This window comes from Macadamia integrifolia, chromosome 5, assembly GCF_013358625.1.
Source record: "Macadamia integrifolia cultivar HAES 741 chromosome 5, SCU_Mint_v3, whole genome shotgun sequence".
Taxonomy (NCBI): Eukaryota; Viridiplantae; Streptophyta; class Magnoliopsida; order Proteales; family Proteaceae; genus Macadamia; species Macadamia integrifolia.
The window spans coordinates 15,258,837-15,279,730 of NC_056561.1; the positions used below are offsets into that span (position 1 = coordinate 15,258,837).

Sequence of the window (20,894 nt, forward strand, 5' to 3'; positions counted from 1 at the left end):
TTGTTCATGAAACTAAGATAGAAATCATATAAAAAATTGGTCGGGTCATCTTTGTGATCGTGTAGAGTTATAAATTATTTGTTACTCAAGAAAAAATAAAAAGAATCATAAATTATTAGATCCGACTCCTCTTCAACAACTTTATCGTCCAACAATTTATCTCTCATTGGTGTTGAAAAGGATATTTTTCTAAAATAATTAACGATATTTGTTTTTTCTAGTGTGCTTACGCGCACTTCGACTAATTCTCGGGGAGACTAGCACAGCAACCCACCGCCATGATCTCCACTTAAATCGCAGATGCACAGATGGAGAATCGAACCTAAGACCGTGCGCCTAATCCACACAATCCCCAGTTCACCTTAACCATCTGGGCAACCCACGAGTGGGTATAAAATAAATAAGAAAATACACACACACACACACACTCACACAATGCGTACGACAGGGTTCGATCCCACGACCTCCTCCCCTGGGTGCCGGCTCCACAAGCCAAAGCTACCACCACTAGGCTATCCTAATGTCTTTAATAATTGAACAATTGATAACAATTGAATGTCTTATTTAGCAAAATCCAAGGGAAATTATATATATATATATATATATATATAAGGAAATTGTGTCTTTAAAATGTAATATAAGTTGCAAGAATTACACTATTTTTAACAATTGAATGTCCCATTTAGAATGTAGATATTTTAGTTCTATATATTCTTTACTCATATTTTCTAGTATTAGTAGTAACATAGGTGTTTAGGCATTTTTGAAGGGGATCGGGTCGGTCGGGCTAAATGAGTCGGTTCTAATGGGTTTCTTAAGTGAGTCGGGTCGGTCGGACACCCGACAGACTAGTGGCCTGCACCATGAATGCCAGTTTAATAAACAGGCCAAGTTGAAGCTCAACACGTTTATAAAATAGGCCGATTCAGATGGAGCCTTAAGTGAGTCGGGCTCGATTAAGCCTACTGATGTGGGCTCATAGTTAGCAAATTCGGATTCGGGAATTATTCGGGTGGAGAATTATTCGGAATAATTCAATTGATTAATTTAAGGATTCGGTAAAAAAAGCGAATATGACGTTTTGTTTTTTGTTTTTTTGTTTTTTTGTTTTTTTTGTTTTTTTGTTTTTTGTTTTTTGTTTTTTTTTTTTAATTTTAAATATTGTTTAAGTGGACCGATTAATTCGGTTTAATTCGGTTCGGCCCGAATTATTCGTGTTTTAAATTTAAATTAGTAAAATTCATGTTTTTTACCGAATTTTATTTTTAATTCGAATTCGATTCAAATTTTTTATTTAATTCAAAAAAATTCGATTCGGCCGAATAATTAGGATTGACACCCCTAGGTGGAAGGTGAATAATTGATGTTGGAGAAGATATTTTTCCGAAATTTTTACCGAATTATTTTCAGATTCAATTAGGACCTAGGTGCCTGGCTTGCATCAGATGATTAAGTGCACTCAAACACGCACCTCAGTATGTAAATACTAGAAAAGGAAAAAATTCTCAACCATCCGATGAGCAGTGAACACCTAGCGCGGCTGAAGAGGATCTCGTACCTTTTCGGTGCCACCATCTATCGGTTGTCAGACCATACCATCTCCCACCGTCAATAGCCTGACACACCTAGACGGTGGGAGATTGGGTGGGGCCGTTACCACTTGCCCGTTCAGCTTTTCCCTTCAAATTGCTTCTCCTGTCATTGTCTCTGCATTTGAGAGCTCCATTTGCTCTCTCTCCGATGATCTCTCTCTGCATTTCTCTGTTTCTCTCTGTGTTCATAAGTTCAATGTTTCAGTGAGAAATTTCGTCGGAGGGCTTCACCGACGAGAGTTGTAGAGTGCTGATTCAGTTGGGGATTTCCTTTTCATCGACTGTAAGAAACTGTAGAATCGTTTCATGATACGCATCTTGCTATATTTGTCAATCTTAAGTTTACTTCTCTCTTCAAATGAGTTTACTTCCTTGTGCATGCGTTGGTGAGACTTGAGTGTTTGGTCATATTATTTCAATCATTTCATTAATTTTGATCCTTTTTTATTTTCTACTTATGTTGATGATTGTGGAAGCAGTGGTGTTCCTTGTGCATGCGTTGCTGAGTGTGAATGTGCTCCTATTATTTTAATTGCTCATTAATTTTTGATCGTTTTCTTCTACTTTTGTTGATGATTGTGGAAACAGTGGCGTTCGAAGAGTTCAATTCCTGTAGGGAGTCTTTGCTTCTCAAGGTAATAATATCTTCATCACCTTCTTCTTCTTATTATTATTACGGGAGGACGTTCTCCGAGCCGACAGGGTTGGGGGAGCCAGCAAATAGGGAGCGCGGGGCACAGTTCGTCGACAGGGGGGGGGGTGTGGAGAGAGAGTGAGAGAGAGAGGAGGGAGAGAGAGAGAGGGTTCTGTGTAGCCTACGGGGCTTAATGTTTTTCATTTTTCCTTGGTTCTTCTGCCTCTTTCTGGTTAGGGGTTTTTGACAGAACAGTGTACTTTTAGCTTCCTGGTGCTATTTATGGTTTATGTTGTTATTACTACATTGATTTTGGTTAGAGTTTCATTTGGTATGGTTTATGTTGGATACGAGTAATACATTTCCGTTTGATGGTGTTAAAAGGACTAGGGGAAGTTCCGGCTTGCTCAGAAATTCTTTTCCCTATATTGTTTTTCATTTTTTCTTTGTTCTTCTGCCTCTTTCTGGTTAGGGTTTTTGACAGAACAGTGAACTTTTAGCTTCTTGATGCTATTTATGGTTTATGCTGTTACTACTACATTAGTTTTGGTTAGAGTTTCATTTGGTATGGTTTATGTTGGATACGAGTAATACATTTCAGTTTGATGGTGTTAAAAGGACTAGGGGAAGCTCCGGCTTGGTCAGAGATTCTTTTCCCTATATTGTTTTTCATTTTTTCTTTCTTCTTCTGCCTCTTTCTGGTTAGGGGTTTTTGACAGAACAGTGAAATTTTAGCTTCCTGGTGTTGTTTATGGTTTATCTTGCTACTACTACATTGATTTTGGCTGGAGTTTCATTTAATATGGTTTATGATGGATTCGAGTGATACATTGCTGTTTGACGGTGTTGAAAGGACTAGGGAAGTCCAGAAAACGGCTTGCGTAGAACACTTGAAGTAAGGAAGACATGAGTGCTTGTGACTTATCAGGATCTCCGGTAGATGAAGAGAATAGCCAGCCTCACGTAGCTGCCAACAATTTTGAGTGTAGTTTTCTTTTACAGTTCGTTATAAAACCTTTTGGAACGTTTATATTTTATACTAGAGCATTTTTCGTTTTGGTGGAACTGATAGTTTTAAATATAAATTCCTCTCACACTCCCTCGCTTCAGTGTCTTACAACTTTCCCAGTCTTTTCTTATAGCGAGCAATTCAGGGAAACAACAACCGAATGGTATTGAAACAGGATACAATGGAGTGAGCTGGAATTGTGGTTGTGAAGTGGAACTCTACCATAGTGACCAATTAGGGACCGGTGGTTGCACATCACCAGCAGCTGTTTCATTACTCCTTTTCTGAAGTTTTTGTTTCTTTTTCCCTACACAGTCTCCCTTTCAGTCTCTGTTTCAGCACAGAATGTTGATTCTCTCTGCAACTCAATGCCATCGCCATCTGATAGGAAACAGAGCATTCTGAGGCTCCCTTATCGAATTCCGTCACTGTAAGGCCGAATTCCGTCAATGTAAGGTAGGTCCCATTGACAAACAATGCTTCCCCAAGCTTGATGCCTTCAAGAACCTTTTTTGCTGCCCAACATGATGTAGATCAGACTTGCACAAGGAAGGGCCAGCCTTGGTTCAGCCAGGCCATTCCAACCCCCATCAATTAGCAGGTTTCAGCACAGATTTGGTTTCATTTTTGGGTCCTTCTGGCCAGCTCAGCAGCAGCATTTCTGTCCATCGACCCAATCTTAAGAAGGGCAGCAACAACTGTTAGAATCTTCAAGAAAATATATACTGATTTCAGTTTGAGTGCTATCTTGCCTTGATATAAAGATACAGCTGGAGGAAAATAAAGGAAGTTACTGTTCACATGAACAGTAACCAGCCCATTATTTTTTCAAGGATTTGTTACCTTTTTGGTGTTTATAATCTTTTGTTAGACAAGTAATTAGTTAAGGAATGTTTTAGTTGTTAGTTTCTTAGTTATTTACTTTTCTCTTCTTGTTTGTTTCCTATTTTGTAACCTTCTATTATGAAGGAGCTGCTGTCCCTATTTAAGAGGCTAATTGATTGTAACTGAGAGAGACTTGATTAATGAATTTATTGAGTGAATACTATTTGGCTGAAAGGCTGTTATTGAGAGGTGAGATGCCTAAACAGTTGAGGGGTGTGATACCCAAAACCTAAGGGGTGAGATACCCATTCCATTATTTTCTTTCACCCTTCTCAACCCTCCATTTGTTCTATTTTCTTTTCTTTATTTTCTTCTTTGTTTCAGTTTGTTAGAGTGTGTGTGAATTTAATTAACCCTATTGGAAGACCTAAACAAGGATCAAAGCCTGTGGAAGATCAGCTCAACCCTCAAAGTCGACTGCAGCTTGTTAGGTTTTGAGTCCAATCGGCTGGGGCCTTTTCTCCTATTCCGTCCAGCAACTTTGAAGGCCCTTTGGAGGGTTCAAAGGTCACTTCGAGGGAGGTACTCAACCAGGGTTTCAGCCCCTGCTACTAGCCAGATCTCAACCACAAGTTTTTGTCCCTGTTCTGGCCGAAACCCAGTTCTGCCTGGGAATTGTTTCTGCTGTTGAGGCTTTCTTGCTGGGTTATTTCATGCTGCTACAAGTAATTTTCTGGGTTATTTCTGGTTCCTTTGGGACAGGTTTGGCCATCCTATTTTCTGGTTTCTGTTAGGACTGACTTAAGGGATCGGATTTGAATTGGTTTGGGCTATTTAAATATTGGGAGTTTGTTTACCCAGTGTAAACCTACTTCTACATTACAACATCTTTGTTGGCATTCAAAGCACTACCATTGATGCCCATTATTTCTTTATTATGATTCTCAGCCCAAACCTCATTCCCTAGATTGGCAGTCTGATCTCCCCCTTGGCCTTTCCCTTCTTCTTGAGCTTCCTTAATACAATTATGACCGGAATCTCTGTTCTTCTACAGAAATCGTAACATCTGTGGCTTGATTCTTCATGGCCAGCCTGGTTCTGGGCTTCCCAATACTAGTCTTAACCCCAGTTTGAACGGTTTCAGCCATCTCAGCAACATAACCTCGTTCACGTCTGCCGACTTTGGTTCTGATGCAATGGCCTACCGAGTTCTTGAAACTCACAAAGAGGGGAGAGAATAGAGGGAGAGCAATGATAGGAACTGAGGAGAGATGAGATGGTGGGCCCGAAAGAGGCTTAGTTACAACTTTACCTCCCCAGCAAATCTCATAATTTAGGGAACGAAAAGAATAACACTGGAAATCCAACTCCCCCATTCCATCTCAATTTAAACAGCCCTATTTTTGTATTACCAGGAAAATTTGTGCAAGCAATTTTCCCACACTATTGCTTCCCACCCCATCAACTCCCTGCTACCCAAATGGGCCAAAAATCTCATAATTTAGGGAACGACAAGAATAACACTGGAAATCCAACTCCCCCATTCCATCTCAATTTAAAGAGCCCTATTTTTGTATTACCAGGAAAATTTTTGCTATTTTCCCACCCTATTGCTTCCCACCCCATCAATTCCCCGCTACCCAAATGGGCCAAAATTCTTTGTGGATTTAACACTTACCTTGATTTGTCTTAGATTACTAGACACTGGCTTTTGGATTGAAGTTCTTATGTCATTGCCATCCTAGGCCAGTTGGTCAATGATGAAATGATATGGTGGATTCTCTATCAAGGGGTGGGATATCCTGATGTAGCATGATTGCTGACTCACGAGTCGTGAACGTTGATCCATGATGATATCCAACTGTAGAAAATCCTTTGGTAAGCGCATTTGCTTGCAGAACAGTGGCCAGTAATGCAGAATCTATCTGCATTAGAAAGCTTTGAACAAAAAACATTGGTGCAGGCGTGAGATAGAAGAGGCTTTTGGTCTGTTGGAATTCCAAAATCACAGTAAGGTTGAAACACAAGCTAAATTTCTAACCATAATCACAACAATAGCAGTAAAGCTAAAAATATGGATTGTAATGACCTAGAATATTTAACAATTGAAAAATGTTACCAAATAATGGAGTTTCTTGAAATCTGAACCCAATTTATTGAAAGAGGATTGAAAGAATAAAACAATTCTGGATTCTGAGAATAACCCGAGAGCATTAATCTGATAGCAGAGTTGAAATTATAAAATGAGTCAGATGGAATTTTGATATCAAGATTTCATCAAAATTTCACTGGCTTCAAGATTAGAAATTGAATATAGAAGTTGTATAAAATCAACAGCAAAGATAAGAATCAATTCAGTGATTCCTAGTGATAAAATCAATTATAAGGGACTTATCTCTAATTGGTAGGACTCAGAGATTGCATGATTGAAAGCAAGATTAGCTTCAAGCAGTTCCCAAAATAGAGGAGTGAGGTTGCCCATTAAATGGTAGCGGAAGGGACTCCCTCTCCCAAAACATGTCAGTAATCATAAACACCTCTTGGACTTGCACCAACTCTTAAAGTTACCTAAACTGAACAGATACTACTACTGTGTGGCTGGACAAAATTACCCTTAATTATTAGCTGAAATTACAACTCGGATCATAGTTGTCATGGCATCTAGGAGACCCTGGCATTGGGGGAGGGAAATAAAATCAAGGTTACACCAAGACGCCTAGGCGTCCTTGCAGCAAAGTGTGCTTGGACACCTAGTAATGCAGAACTAGGATTGACAAACCAACCTAGTCCCAAAACAGCAGGATACTCTCAAAGAACGGCCACAAACCAAGTAGGACAATAGCAGAAATAGATCAGGCAAAATAAATCAGATCTGGACTAATGGAACTATCGATCCCAATATTAAGGTGTCTCTGGTCAGATCAGTAGCACTGATCACAGGGGCTTACAAGTCTTTAAATAGGTTCAATTCAACTTAATAACATGAACCATAGACCAAGAAAACAATAGAAACTGAAACAGGTATATCGATCTCAGTTCTGGACAGCACAGATCGCTAAAAGATGAAAATATGGAGATTTTAATTATCTCACAATTGGCTGGTCAGAATTAGCCAATACCTGGGTTGAGTCTTACTTGGATAAGGGGAAAGAATCGACCAGAAGTATAGCCCAAGACAAGGCTGGATCTGCTTCTGGTAGCAGAGGCCGATTGGGAATTCTGCAGAAATTTCTGGGCAGAAATTAAAGTTTAAATACCTGTTTCAATTGATCAGCAGTAAACCCTTGAAGAGAAGACTTTAAAAGAGGAAAAGAACACTTGAAGGTACCACTTGGGCTTCTCACTGCAGAGCGTTGACCAGACAAACACTAGTCCCATTGGTCTTGATCAAACACAGGATAGTCTCAACAAAGACTTAGCAGCGGCAGCAACAAGTTTTTTTGTTTCATAAAATCGTGGAGACTATGTGAGAGCTGATGTAGCAGCGCTACTATGGATCGACCCAAACCCGGACCAAGAACCCGATCCAATTTGGGTTCAAGGATATTGGAATATACTAGGATTTTATTTTATTTGTAATCTCTTATTTTAGGTTGTTTCCAGATAAGTAAATAGTTTCAAATTTGAGTCCTCCTTTGTTTCTAATTCTGTTAGTCTAGATTTTTAAGAGATTTTATCTTTATTTTAGTCTTTGACTTTAATTAGGAAGCTGTAATTTTAATTTATTATAAATAAGGCATGTAACCCAAGTTAGGAATAATTGAATGAAGAATGAATTGATTTTGGAAAACCCCTGCGTGGCTGCCTTCTTCCCCCCTTCCTTCTTTTTGCCATCACTCTCCCTGCCCCCTCATTTCTTCCTCTTTGCAATCGCTTTACCTCCCCTTCTTCCTGCGATTCTTCTTCTCCTCCTCCTCCTTTGGTTGAAACCACTCTCCCTCTCCCTCTTCCTCTTGCCTTTGGCTGCTTCCCCTTGATCACTCTCCCGGCCCCCTTCTTCCCTGCAAGAAGTGTCCCTCCCCCCCCTTCTACTTCCTCTTCTTCTCCTTCTTCACCTTCTTCACCTTCCTGCTGTATTTTCTCTTTATCTGGTTTCTGACGGCAGTTACAGCTTTACATAAGTTCACTGATCTCCCTTGTGTGTGACCTGCTTAGGCTGAAGATTTGTTCGAAGGTTCCCCTCCCTTCGGTGATTGAAACCCTAGAAGCTTGGCCCCTGTTGAAGCTCCTATAGTGAGATTTGAAGTCAGAACCAGATCTGGTCTGTGAACCATCGCCCAGTTCTGTTCCCAGCAATTAACCTGAACCCATTATCTGATCACAAGGTCTATTGTCGGATGTTTCTAAGAGGCTGAAGGGTTAGGAAACATCGCCTGAAATCTCATTTGGTTTGCGGTTCTATTCATGAAGATATCTTTCCTGAATCGACTTGAGTTCCCTGCCTCTTTCCTTGGCTGAAGGTTGAAGGCGACCTAAATCGTGGGTTACCAATAACCCTTCAACTCTTCTTATCCCATATTAACGACCCTTTCTTTCTCCCCTTTATTACAAAATGCCACTCCAACCTATTTATTGTTTTGCCACTCGATTCTAAACATCAGTATATTTACTGTTTTTGCCACTTAATCTTAGACTTTGAACTACTTAAGTTCTTAAGTGGGGGCCCACAGCCGTACTAGTTGGGTCTTCTGGGGCCCATCGGCTCCCCATTAAGATCCCTCTTTATTTATAACATTGATTGGGGTTTACAATTTAGAAACTAACTTTAGTTACTAAAAACTGAAATTGGAAACTTATAAAATAGCAACTCTTCTAGTTACTAAAACTGGAAATAGAAACTATTGACTACTGAAAATAGAAGCTAATAAAATAGAAATTAATAAAACCCCATCAAAGCAAATCATGTGGCCTAGCTGTCCCTGCCCTGGTCGACTCCCCTTCTCATCCTTTTTGCATATGTCTTTAGTGCTACATCAACTCTCCCTGGCTTAAAAACATTCGTCTCCGACTAATGGGTAAGAGACATATAGTGCTCATACAAGTCTGGATCAAGTCGTTTGAAGTCATCAGCATGGATTTATGTACTGTCACCACGGGGACGGCCCTTCCACTTGACAAGGAATGTGTGATAGCCCGTACCACGACGAGTAGTCTTGTAATTATCATCCAAGACATCTTAAATGACATCAATGGTAGGTGGCTTAAGTTGGGGTAGCCTTACAGTTGCTCCGTGTCTCCATCGTCCGAATGATGCCCAACATAAAGATGAAGATCAGCCACATTAAACACATTGCTTATGGTCATATCATTAGGCAACCCAAGCATATAAGCATTTGGCCCTATATGTTTTAGCACCTTATAGGGACCCATCTTCCGTGGGTGGAGTTTGTTGTTGACACCCATTTGGAACCGTTCAGGATTGACACGTATCATCACCATGTCCCCAGGTTTGAACTCCACATAACGTTGATGACGATCAGTAGAAGCCTTATATACCTCATTGTTCAAGGCAATACGTCGTCGGACGTTGGCATGCACCTCAGTAATATGGCGTAGACTCTCATCTGCCTCAAGGCTAACTCGAGCTTGGGGTGGGAGTGACACAAGATCAATATGCCGCTTAGGCTGAACTCCAAGCAAGATCTCAAAAGGAGTACGACCCGTTTTCCTCTTCACTGAACTATTATAAACTCAGCAATGTCGAGGATGGAAGGCCAGGTCTTGTCATAATCTCGAACCAAACATCTCAATAGATTTCCTAAGATTCTATTCACCACTGTCTATTCGTCAGTCTGTGGATGAAATGCGGTTGAAAACATTAGCTTGGTGTTTGTTTTCAGCCACAATGTCTTCCAAAAGTAGCTCATAAATTTGACATCATGACCAAACATAATACTAATGGGCATCCCATGTAGTCGCATTACTTTCTTGAAGAAGAGCTTTGCAACCTGATAAGCATCAAAAGTCTTACGACATGGTATAAAGTGGGCCATCTTAGAAAAGCGATCCACAACCGCCATAGTGGAATCATATTGCTCTCTAATAGGGGGCAATCCAAGACCAAAGTCTATGCTAACATCAAGCCATGGTGCATGAGGAACAGGTAGTAGAGAGTATAAACCTGTATTCTATTTTCCCTCTTTTGCTAACTGACTAACACAACACCTCTTGAGCACATGATCAACATCTTTTGCAATGTGTGGCTAATAGTATCAATTTGTCTCTTGTGCAAGAGTTTTATCCTTCCCAAAATGTCTTCCCAAACCTCCTCCATGTAACTACCGAATGATGTGGTGACGTAGGGAAGAGTTTGGAATGCATAGCCGTGTGCCAAAGAACAAATACCCATCATGAATTGAGTACTTTAGGTGCTGTCCACCCTGTTTTAACTCCACAAAAACAGTGCTGAAATCGGGATCAGATGCGTACTCTCCTCGTATCTGATCGATGCTAATAACATGTACTCTCCCGAATGATGTGGTGACGTAGGGAAGAGTTTGGAATGCATAGCCGTGTGCCAAAGAACAAATACCCCTCATGAATTGAGTACTTTATGTGCTATCCACCCTGTTGTAACTCTGTAAAAACAGTGCTGAAATTGGGATCAGATGCGTACTCTCCTCGTATCTAATCGGATGCTAATAACATGTGCTAAAAATGTGTTAAGTGTGAGCACATTCTAGCTAAGTGCATCAGCCACTGTGTTCTCCTTTCTCGCCTTATACTTCATGACAAACATGAATCCTACAAGTAAGCTACCCATTTGGCATGCCGATGGCTAATTGACTTTTGAGAATGAAGGTGCTTCAATGCCTCATAATCAGTATATAAAATAAGCTACTTACCAATGAGGTTGTGTCTTCAATGGCGTAGCACTTGGACGACTGCATACAATTCTAAATCATAAATCAAATAGCTTCTTGGCTTCATTTATTCCTCGCTATAGAACGTGATGGGGTGCCCTCCTTGCAGTAACACTCCTCCTAGCTCAATATGTGAAGCATCTGTAGCTACTTCGAACACCCTATCAAAGTCAGGAAGGCGTAAGATCGGAGCCTCGGTCATCTTCTTTTTGACAAGAATGAAGGCTTTGGTCGCTGTAGCTATCCATTCAAACTTCTCTTTACTTGCTTTCATGCATTCGGTAATGGGTGCCATAACTGCACTAAAGTTCCGAATAAATCTCCTGTAGAAAGAAGCCAAACCACGGAAGCTACAGACTTCTATCAGTGTCTTTGGTATAGGTCAATTAATGATACTCTTGATCTTCTCCGGATCAGCTTCAACACCTTTAGAGGACAGTATGAATCCAAGGAATACAACCTTGGGCAGCATAAAGGAGTACTTGAGATTTATGTAGAGCTTTTCTGTGCGGAGTACTCTCAAGACTTGCTTCAAGTGGTCAATGTGCTTTTCTTGGTTCTTATTGTAAATCAAAATATCGTCAAAGTAAACAACCAAAAAGCGACTAATAAAAGGACGAAGTACTTGTGTCATGACACGCATGAAGGTGCTAGGTGCATTCGTCAAACCGAAGGGCATGACTTTCCACTTGTGCAAGCCATCCTTGGTTTTGAAGGTGGTCTTCCATTCGTCCCTTGAACGGATGCGAATATGATGGTAGCCACTCCTAAGATCCAATTTGGAGAAGATCTTAGCCCGGGACAGCATGCCCAACCTGTCATCAAGTCGTGGAGTGGGAAATCTATACTTGACTGTTATCTTGTTGATAGCTCAGCTGTCCACACACATATGCCAAGAACCATCCTTCTTTGGCTTGAGTAAAGCTGGTCCGCACAAGGACTCAAACTCTCCTTAATGAATTTCTTTTGTAATTGCCCATTCACTTGCCGTTTTAGCTCGGCATGCTCAATAGGATTAAGTCTGTAGGCAGATAGGTTTGGTATAACCGAACTGGGTACCAAGTCAATAACATGTTGTATATCAAGCATGGGAGGTAGCTCATCGGGAAGCTCATCCGGTACCAAATCAGAAAAGTCAGATTAAAGCTCTTTGATAGGTGTGCTATAAATTACCTCAGGTTGGAGAGTGACTTCCCAGGTGACAAGAGCCATAACCATCCTTGTTTCTTGACTTGTGTGTATGAATTGATTGTGGGGAATAGCTAGCAACTACTTTATTCTCAATCTCAATGCCCTTTTGATTTGCCCTTAGAGCCCTTCGTTGCCGCATTTCAGCGGGAACATTTACCTGATAGAAGGTTGTAGGAACACCCTTCCATTCAAATGAACACAGATTTTTCTTCCCTCCAGCCATAGCATCATTATCATACATCCTTGGACAACCGAACAATACATCTATGAGCTTCATTGGAATTACATCATACCAAACATTTTCTTCATACCGATAGAGCTTCAAAGGAACTGAGCACCGTTTGTTTACCTCTAAAGTATTTGCATTCAGCAAGGGTACCTTATGTGGTTGAGGATGTGGTTCAGGCTTCAAGTTGGCTTTCTTCACAAAGGCTTCTGAACTGACGACATGGCTACCACTGTCAATTATCACTTGACAAGTACGATCCCCAGATTTCATACGGCTATAAAAGATACAATTTCGTTGCCAGTCCTCTCCTTTGGTTTCAACCACCAAAATGTGAGTAACAATGTGTATGCCATAAGTGTCATCATCATTAGCATCCTCCGGATCATAGTCATCCCCACCAATCTCAGTTTTTAGTAACTAAAGTTAATTTCTAAATTGTAACCCCCCATCAAAGCAAATTGTGTGGCCTAGCTGTCCCTGCCCTGGCCAACTCCCCTTTTCTTCCTTCTTGCATTTGTCTTTAGTGCTGCATCACCTAGGGTTGCCTTTACAACTATGACTCGGATTCCACTGACTAAACCCAACCATCGAGTAACTATTACTCTTATTATCACATGTCTAAATGCCGGGCCACGGACATAATTCAAACCCATCAACTATTTACACATTACAATGACCAACTGACATATACAAGAAAAAAATGAACCATAGTTACTATCCAATGGCCAGTCTCTAGATTGATCCTGCATCATATCCAGGAAACATTGTTTCCCTTGGGTCGGGGGTTCAATCCGTCATTCACTTCCTTCCTGGCCTAGGAAGGGAAACTTTTTTCTTTTGTATTGCTTCAGTTATACATGCTAATATCTATTTGTTTTCAGTAGGGAGATAGGATAAGACAGCTAAGCTGCAGAGAAGCTTACCTTCCAGCATGATCTAGCTGAGCTACAACTCAAGAGCTATGTGGCCATGAGGGTATAACCATCTGCAAAACTTGAAGGGTGAAAATGTTATTTCTAAATTTCGTTGCTTTATCTGATCTATCATTAGTATTAAAGGCAAGCTTTATCCCTGTTAGTATGATGTTACTCGATTTTTCTCGAGCTGGATCGTTTTCGAGGTCTCTTGTCCTATTGGTGATGCATGTGATGGATTCATCTTAGATGAATGTTCTATCATTTGGAAAATTTATGATTTTGCTTATTAAATCTAATTTCAGACTACAAGATATAATCCTTATGCTTGGTCAAAATTGCTGGCATTTAAGTTTTCAGGTGTTTGGCTGCTTGTGTTCTACTCTAATCCACTTATCAAGATTATTCTGGTAAGTACACATTATTTTACTATTTTCTCCTTTTCATTTGTGGAGAATATGCAAGCTACAAGGACTCCAGCAAAGTTTCTTTTTGTCCTACTGTCGCACATGCGATGTACAAGCAAGGCCATCAAGCATAATTTTATTAGTGTCACCTATAGCATCTCACAAGCCAGGTGTGAGATTTCGACAGGATAAGTCATTTCGATCCATGTCGAAATTTAAATATTCCCCACCAAAATGGGAATAAATTGTGGAAATTTGAAATTTGGTAAAATTATGGGAAATTATTAGAATTTTTAAATGAAACTTCAGGGGAGGCTTATTATGTTGCTTAACTAACCATAAATACACATTATGGTAAGTACCTAAAACTTATTACCTGGTTGTTTGAGAAATGTTTGAATGCTTACTACACACTAGCCAAATAAGGTGCAAAACCAAATCTATCACTCTAGATTTTTTTTTTCCACATAGTACCGTTCAGAAGTCCATTACTACTAAGATCACTCAAACCAGGTGGCTTTGATGTAGTTTTCTGGTGTGGACTGAGGATGGGTTGTGAATCTGTGTATAGATGCCACTCATACAGAGTAACATTTTTTACATTCTCTAACTTAGGTGTCCATCCTTGACCGATATGTTGCTTCTGACTTGTGTTGGTTATATTTTATTTGTAGGTTACCTGGCTAAAAGTTCAATGGTTGAGAGTTCAGATGAGGATTCAGACATAAGTGAGTCTGAGATAAATGAATATGGAGACAAGTCTTATGAAAAGCTGAAGTGTGGGGATCCCAAGGTGAAAATCTCAAATGACACTTACAGGTGCCCTTTTTGCTTGGGCAAGAGAAAGAGAGAGTACCTTTACAAGGAACTCCTCCAACATGCTTCTGGGGTGGGTAAAGGTTCGAGTACCAGGAGTGTCAAGCAGAAGGCAAACCATCTGGCATTGGCAAAATTTATGGAAAGAGATATAGCCCCTGAAGGCTCTCTGTCGCAGCATGTGGCCGTATCTGAACCTCCGAGTGGTCGCGACAATGATGTATTTGTTTGGCCTTGGACGGGAATTGTGGTTAATATTCCAACTGATTACAAGGATGGACGATATGTGGGGGAAAGTGGTTCGAAGCTGAGAGAGCAGTTTATACGGAGAGGATATAACCCTGTAAGGGTCCGTCCTTTGTGGAATTATCGGGGTCATTCAGGGACTGCCATAGTGGAGTTCAACAAAGATTGGCCTGGATTTAACAATGCAATGTCATTTGAGAAGGCTTATGAAGCTGATCATTATGGGAAAAGAGATTGGTATGGAAGGAAACACAAAGGGTCTAGTTTATATGCATGGGTTGCTCGTGAAGATGACTATAAATCTGGAGGTATTATAGGGGAGGAACTCCAAAAAATTGGAGATTTGAAAACCATTTCTGATATTGTGGCAGAAGAAGAACGGAAGAAGAAGAAACTTGTTTCAAATCTTACCAATGTTATTGAAATCAAGAATAAGCACTTGAAAGAAATGGAATGCAAATTCACTGAGACTTCTTTGTCTCTTGGCCGTTTGATGGAGGAGAAGGATGAGCTACATCAAGCATATAATGAAAGTATGTATCTCCATGAGGCTGAGGAAACATAGCATCCTGTTGGATGTATATATAATTTTTTTGTTGTCTATTCATGCACTTCATTGCATTCATTTTATCACCTTTTTGATATCATGTGAGCTTTTTAGCTACAAAATCTTACTTAATGTTTATCTTATGTTTAATAGAGATACAAAAAATGCACCAGGATGCACAGAACCATATCCAGAGAATTTTTCAGGAACACCAAAAACTTAAGGGAAATTTAGATTCTCAGATGAAGGAGCTAGAGCGGCGTGGCAAGGAGTTAGAGAAGCGGGAGGCTCAAAATGAAACTGAAAGAAGAAAACTACAGGAAGATAGGGACAAGGTACGTCTTCGAAATTTTCCTTGTTCTTTTTAATATTTAGGGTAAGGGATCTACATGCTGCCGGCTTATATTGGTATCTTACATGGCGAGCCAATAGCCAGCAGCGAAAGAGTGCATTTGGTGGAACAGGGTGCATCATACAGGGGCCCACATATTTAACAAGGAGAGAAAAGAGAGACTGTTAGAGGGAAGTACACCCTGGAGGCATGTACTTCATTTTCTCTAATTTTTACTAAATCCTTATTAGCAGCTACCCAAAAAAAAAAAAAGATCCCATGTGTTTGTGCACGAGTCTAGTAGGCTTTACACTGAACAATCACTGTTCCCCTTTTCTGGTAATATTGCGTATTGAAATTTGTGTGGCTACTATATTGGCAGTTGCAGCAGTCTGTGATGATGTTCTATTGAAGTGTTTGACATTCATATTGATAGCTGATAAAATTATTTATGGGTCCTTTCAGAACGCAATGAGAAACAGTTCCCTTCAAAAGGCAACACTCGAGCAGAAGAAGGCTGATGAAAATGTGCTGAAGCTGGCAGATGATCATCAGGTTTGTCTGGTTTTAGTGGGCATTTAATTTTGTTATCAAGATTGCCACAAGCATGTAATTTTGTGTGAATCCATTCTCATTATTTGGCTGTGACATTTGATATCAGAGGCAAAAAGAAGAACTCCACAAGAGAATAATTCAATTAGAAAAGCAACTGGATGCCAAACAGGCACTAGAGTTGGAAATAGAACGATTGAAGGGGACATTGGAAGTGATGAAACACATGGGGGGTGACGATGATGCAGAAGTCCAGAAAAAGATGGAGTCAATGAAGCAAGAGCTGGAGGACAAGGAAGGAGATTTGGACGACCTTGAATCACTCAACCAAACTCTTATTGTGAAGGAACGCAAAAGCAATGATGAGCTGCAAGATGCTCGTAAGGAATTAATTAATGTAAGTCTTTCTTTCCAAGTTTAATGCTTACAAATTTTATTTTGTTTCTGTGGAATCTTAAGCAAGTTTTAACTGATGCAAGCCTGTTGATATCTGAACATTTGATGTCCTTTAACGGCCCAATAAACTAGCTCATGAGCTTCCATTTTAAATACAGTAGTTGAGATCCCATACTTTTGTAGTTTTGAATTCATAATGATGTAAGCATAGGGAGTTATCAGTGCTTATGCCAACTCAGTCTGTACTTGTGGTAGAGGGTTCATGTTATTAGAACATAAGAGAGTTTCTGTGAAGTATCTCAAAATTTTGATTTTCCAGCCTACTTTTCCTAAAATTTTGAATGTATCTTCCTCCATGTTTTGGGGGTGAGACTAACTTCTTGTGTCTTATAGGGGTTGAAAGAATTGTCAGGTCGTGCTCAAATTGGAGTGAAGAGAATGGGAGATCTCGACAACAAACCATTTATTGATGCCTGCAAGAAGAAATATTCTGCTGAAGAAGCAGAGGAAAAGGCTGTAGGTCTGTGTTCAGAGTGGGATGAGCAAATCAGAATACCAGAATGGCACCCCTTCAAGATCATCATTGCTGATGGGAAACATCAGGTGTGCTTTTTAAATATGAATGTGCTAGTTGGTCCTTCCATTCTGCTTATTTATTTGTTATTTTTTTTCAATCTTTTCTATTAGGAAGGCCAACGATATTCTATAAGCTCCAAAGAGAGGCCATAGAACCTGTCTGGAAACTAGTGACAACTTCCTTTCTCTTTTAATATTTGTGATAGACATCCAAAAACCTTTTACATATAGAAACCCAAAGGACATTTTCTGTTTAGCCTTCAGAGCTCGTATAAGCGAGGTCTGCTTGATACTCAAAATCCCATATTTTTTTTCCCAGTCCTCAAGCTCCAAACTACTACTGGTGGCAAGAGGCCAAGTTTTGGACCATCTGGACTTAACGAGGGTCTTCAGGCTTTGAGAACCATCGGGATCTTCTACTGCTAAGAGAAACATCCATGGCTTTCTTTTATGCAGAATCTCTTTCTTCGTGGTGCTGATGGCTGGTTATCAGACTAGTTTGGAAGATTTAACAAGAAAGGGTACTAGGTTCTTGTCTAGGCATGTTTTATAACAGGGGAGTGGTGGAGTTTTTTGAGCCTTCATAACATGTTGAAGCCAATCCATTTTTGTAGAATCTCAGGAACTTTTTTGGTTGTATCACACCCTTTATTACTAACTAGTTCATTTTATTATCTGAACTTGAAAACATGAATTGAGTATCTTTCAAATATTTCTCTAAAAACCGTTTTGCATGGTCCCATTCAGGAAATGTCTTCCCAAAAGCTCCAGCATTTTGAGCCATGTGGACAAATGATGTGGGTATTCTGATTCAAGAGAGGACAACATATTTGGATTAGTCATGTGCCAAAATTTAGACTCAAATTTAATCAAATACCCCACCATGTATGTTCGTGCATCCCCATATATGACCATGCTTGCCTATGGTACTCTGACCACTACTGTACACTCTCTCATGGTCCTGGATTTTTCAATCCGCTATTTTGCCACTTGGCAAGCTCCCGTTGGGCTGAAATTTTGACATGTGAGTAGGGGACCATGTGTCTACCTGTCTAAAATTTGGACCACATCTGATTTTCCACATGCTGGACGTTTAGGGCCATTCAGGAGGGGGTCTGTTGTAGGAAGGGCTTCCCAAACGGACCATGTAGGAAAAGTGTCCCTGTCATTGCAGTTCTTACATTTTGCCTTTTGGTTTTCCATGTTACTACAGGAAATAATCGATGAAGAGGATGAAAAACTGAAAAGCTTGAAGAATGATTTGGGTGATGAGGTTGTCAAGGCCGTTACGACAGCGCTGAAGGAGGTGAATGAGTACAATCCAAGCGGAGGGTACATCACATCTGAGCTGTGGAATTTCAAAGAAGAAAGGAAAGCTACACTTAAAGAAGGAGTTTCATTTATACTGAAACAGTGGAAGTTCTATAAGCGCAAGAGGTGACCTAAGACTGGATGGAAGGTACTGGAATTCTATGCTACTGCTGCTTTAGCCTTTAATTGTTATCAATTTCCTTAAGATAATATCGCTTTGGTATGGAAAGAAAATTAGGTTCCATTTTAATGACTCTGCCCTCAAGTAGAGTATCTATCTTTTAGACCAATCCTAATCAAAGTTCCTGCTAGGCTGCTTTTTGAACTGGGCCTGCTTGAGCCTGATCTGCCCCAGCCTGGTTTCATCAACTAGCAGGAAGTTTTAATATGCTTGGCTTGCTAAAGCTTATTTTTGAGGCTTGAAGTGATGTTGGGATTTGTACAGGCATATCTTGGCCCAGCCTGCTGATGATTATTTGGGCCTAGTGTGAATAAAATATCTGTGCTACTCTGAAGTTGACCTAACGTATATGGAGATCATATGTAAGCATATAAACATCTCGTCCCTGTAGGTTTCTTTATACTCGATAACAATATATTATAATGTGTGAATGATAATTGATGTTATCATATAGTTCATAGTAAAAACTCAGGGTTTTGATCATAGAAAGCTGGGCCTCTGGGTTAGGGCTACCTTTTCATGGATTCAAGGATTATTTTGACAGTTGGTAATGTTTGCAGGAAATGTATTCTCTGCTGTTGCATGACTTGGCCGGGTACCAGTATGCCACAGAAGAATTTGGTGGCAAGGATTGTTGGACAGGAGGATAAAGAGTAGATAGAGACAGGTGCCTCTATAGTAGCCTTACTGTGACTTGTCAAATTTGGTAGCTTACTCAACTGGCTGCAAATCCTGTGAAGATTCTTTTTATTTTTTATTTTTTATGAGATTCTGTTCTTGGACACCATTATGTGGGTACAGCATATCCCTCTTTTACTTTTTCTCTGAAATCTAGGGTGGAAGATCCTTAGTGTGTTCGAGGTCTGAAGCCAAAAATTACTAGTAGTGTTCTGAATGAAGGATATGTGAAGAAGGTCTATTGGTAAACTTACTCTTTGAATTGAAATACGAAACTTCTCTAACACTGCATATGACCAAGACAAGAAGAGCTTACTAATATAGAACCATTTGGCTCACAGGAAAACTGGGGCCTAACTGGGAAAGGAAAGTTCTAATGCAACTAACAACATCGGGTGTAAAATCTATTCCCCCTCTCCTTTCCTTTCATGCAAATCTTCACAAGAAAGCATTTCAACAGACCCACACTGTTTAGATTCCCCTTGGGCTGCATTGAAGGTAATGTACATGGTACCATCACAAAGGATCGACATCTTGATCTCATGGCTGGTTTTGACCAAGCTCGAAACAGAGATATGGTTTGAAACGGTGGAAACATGGTATTTTATGGGCAAAACTTGACATGTCATGGGTTGGTTAAAATTGATTGAAACTTGCTATTCTTCAGTCAAAACTAGTTGAATCTACTAAAATGTGAGAAATATGGTTGACACTGGTCAAAACTTAATACGGGTCAGTTTCGACTCAAGGTTTATGTCAACTGCAAGTTTCGACTGGGATGATGAACCATGCCCATAACATGGTCTAGTATTTCATGTTCTGAAAAAATAATGTGAGGCTTACCAAAACATAACGAAATATAGTGAGGAGATTACCTTCTGAATCCCATCTTAAGGCTTATGAGGTGACCCACTGGTAAACGGGAGGTGCATGGGGGAAGAGAGATGTGATCTCAAGGAGGTAAAATTATATCAGCTGAGTCTGAAGTCTGAACCCAAACCCCTTTTCTGTCAAGACAGTTATAAATTGGAGCTCACTCTTAGACCGACACCAGTGCTAAGGTGAGGCATTTCTAAGGTCTCAGACTTTGTTGATGGTATGAACTTCTATCATCTATTGAACTTATTATTCGAAGGTGCCAATTAGTGCAGCTGGTAAGAGCGGTTGCCTATTGTTTATCATGTCTTGGGATCAAATCTTACATTTCTTTTTAAAGGCTACTACCCTTATCAACTATGTTAGTTGGCATTTCAATCATTTTGTGTTTATGTTTTTTGTTCCAATTCCAATTGGATAAGAATACAAACAAAATTTGTTGAAAGTTGAAACCCTAGAAATGGAAAGAAAAAAGAAAAAAAAGAAAAAAAAAAGCAAAGATTTCATAAAATCTGTTAAGAGTTTTTGGAGGCTTTGATTAAGTGGAAAAGATTCCCACAACATCAGATCACATATGCACACCCCCTCATATATAATTTTTCATCCATAACAATGAAATTTCTAAAATGGCCCTTCCCCCTCCCTCGGAAGATTCAAAAGGGAGAACCCTCAGACACCCGCATCAGTAAAGGAGTGTTGGAGGGAACCTTCTCCCTTTCA

The 20,894-nt window shown here is 40.0% G+C and overlaps 1 protein-coding gene across 5 annotated transcripts; it reads left to right on the forward strand.

Moving 5' to 3' along the window:
• Window positions 1-1,709: 1,709 nt before the first annotated feature.
• Window positions 1,710-19,584, forward strand: LOC122079611 (protein INVOLVED IN DE NOVO 2-like). Of its 5 annotated transcripts, none has more exons than XR_006140473.1 (10): window positions 1,710-1,875; window positions 2,181-2,227; window positions 14,339-15,259; window positions 15,427-15,608; window positions 16,070-16,159; window positions 16,266-16,553; window positions 16,946-17,155; window positions 18,342-18,587; window positions 18,885-18,982; window positions 19,181-19,584. XR_006140473.1 is itself a non-coding variant. In XM_042646223.1 (10 exons), the coding sequence occupies exons 4-9, from the start codon at window positions 14,359-14,361 to the stop codon at window positions 18,567-18,569; spliced, it is 1,899 nt and encodes a 632-aa protein (XP_042502157.1). In that variant the 5' UTR covers window positions 1,710-1,875; window positions 2,181-2,227; window positions 13,611-13,667; window positions 14,339-14,358; the 3' UTR covers window positions 18,570-18,587; window positions 19,181-19,584. The 5 variants fall into 5 exon arrangements, 4 of the variants coding, with proteins under 4 accessions (XP_042502157.1, XP_042502158.1, XP_042502156.1 ...); XM_042646223.1 differs by lacking the exon at window positions 18,885-18,982 and adding an exon at window positions 13,611-13,667; XM_042646224.1 differs by lacking the exon at window positions 18,885-18,982 and adding an exon at window positions 13,618-13,667.
• Window positions 19,585-20,894: the final 1,310 nt, after the last annotated feature.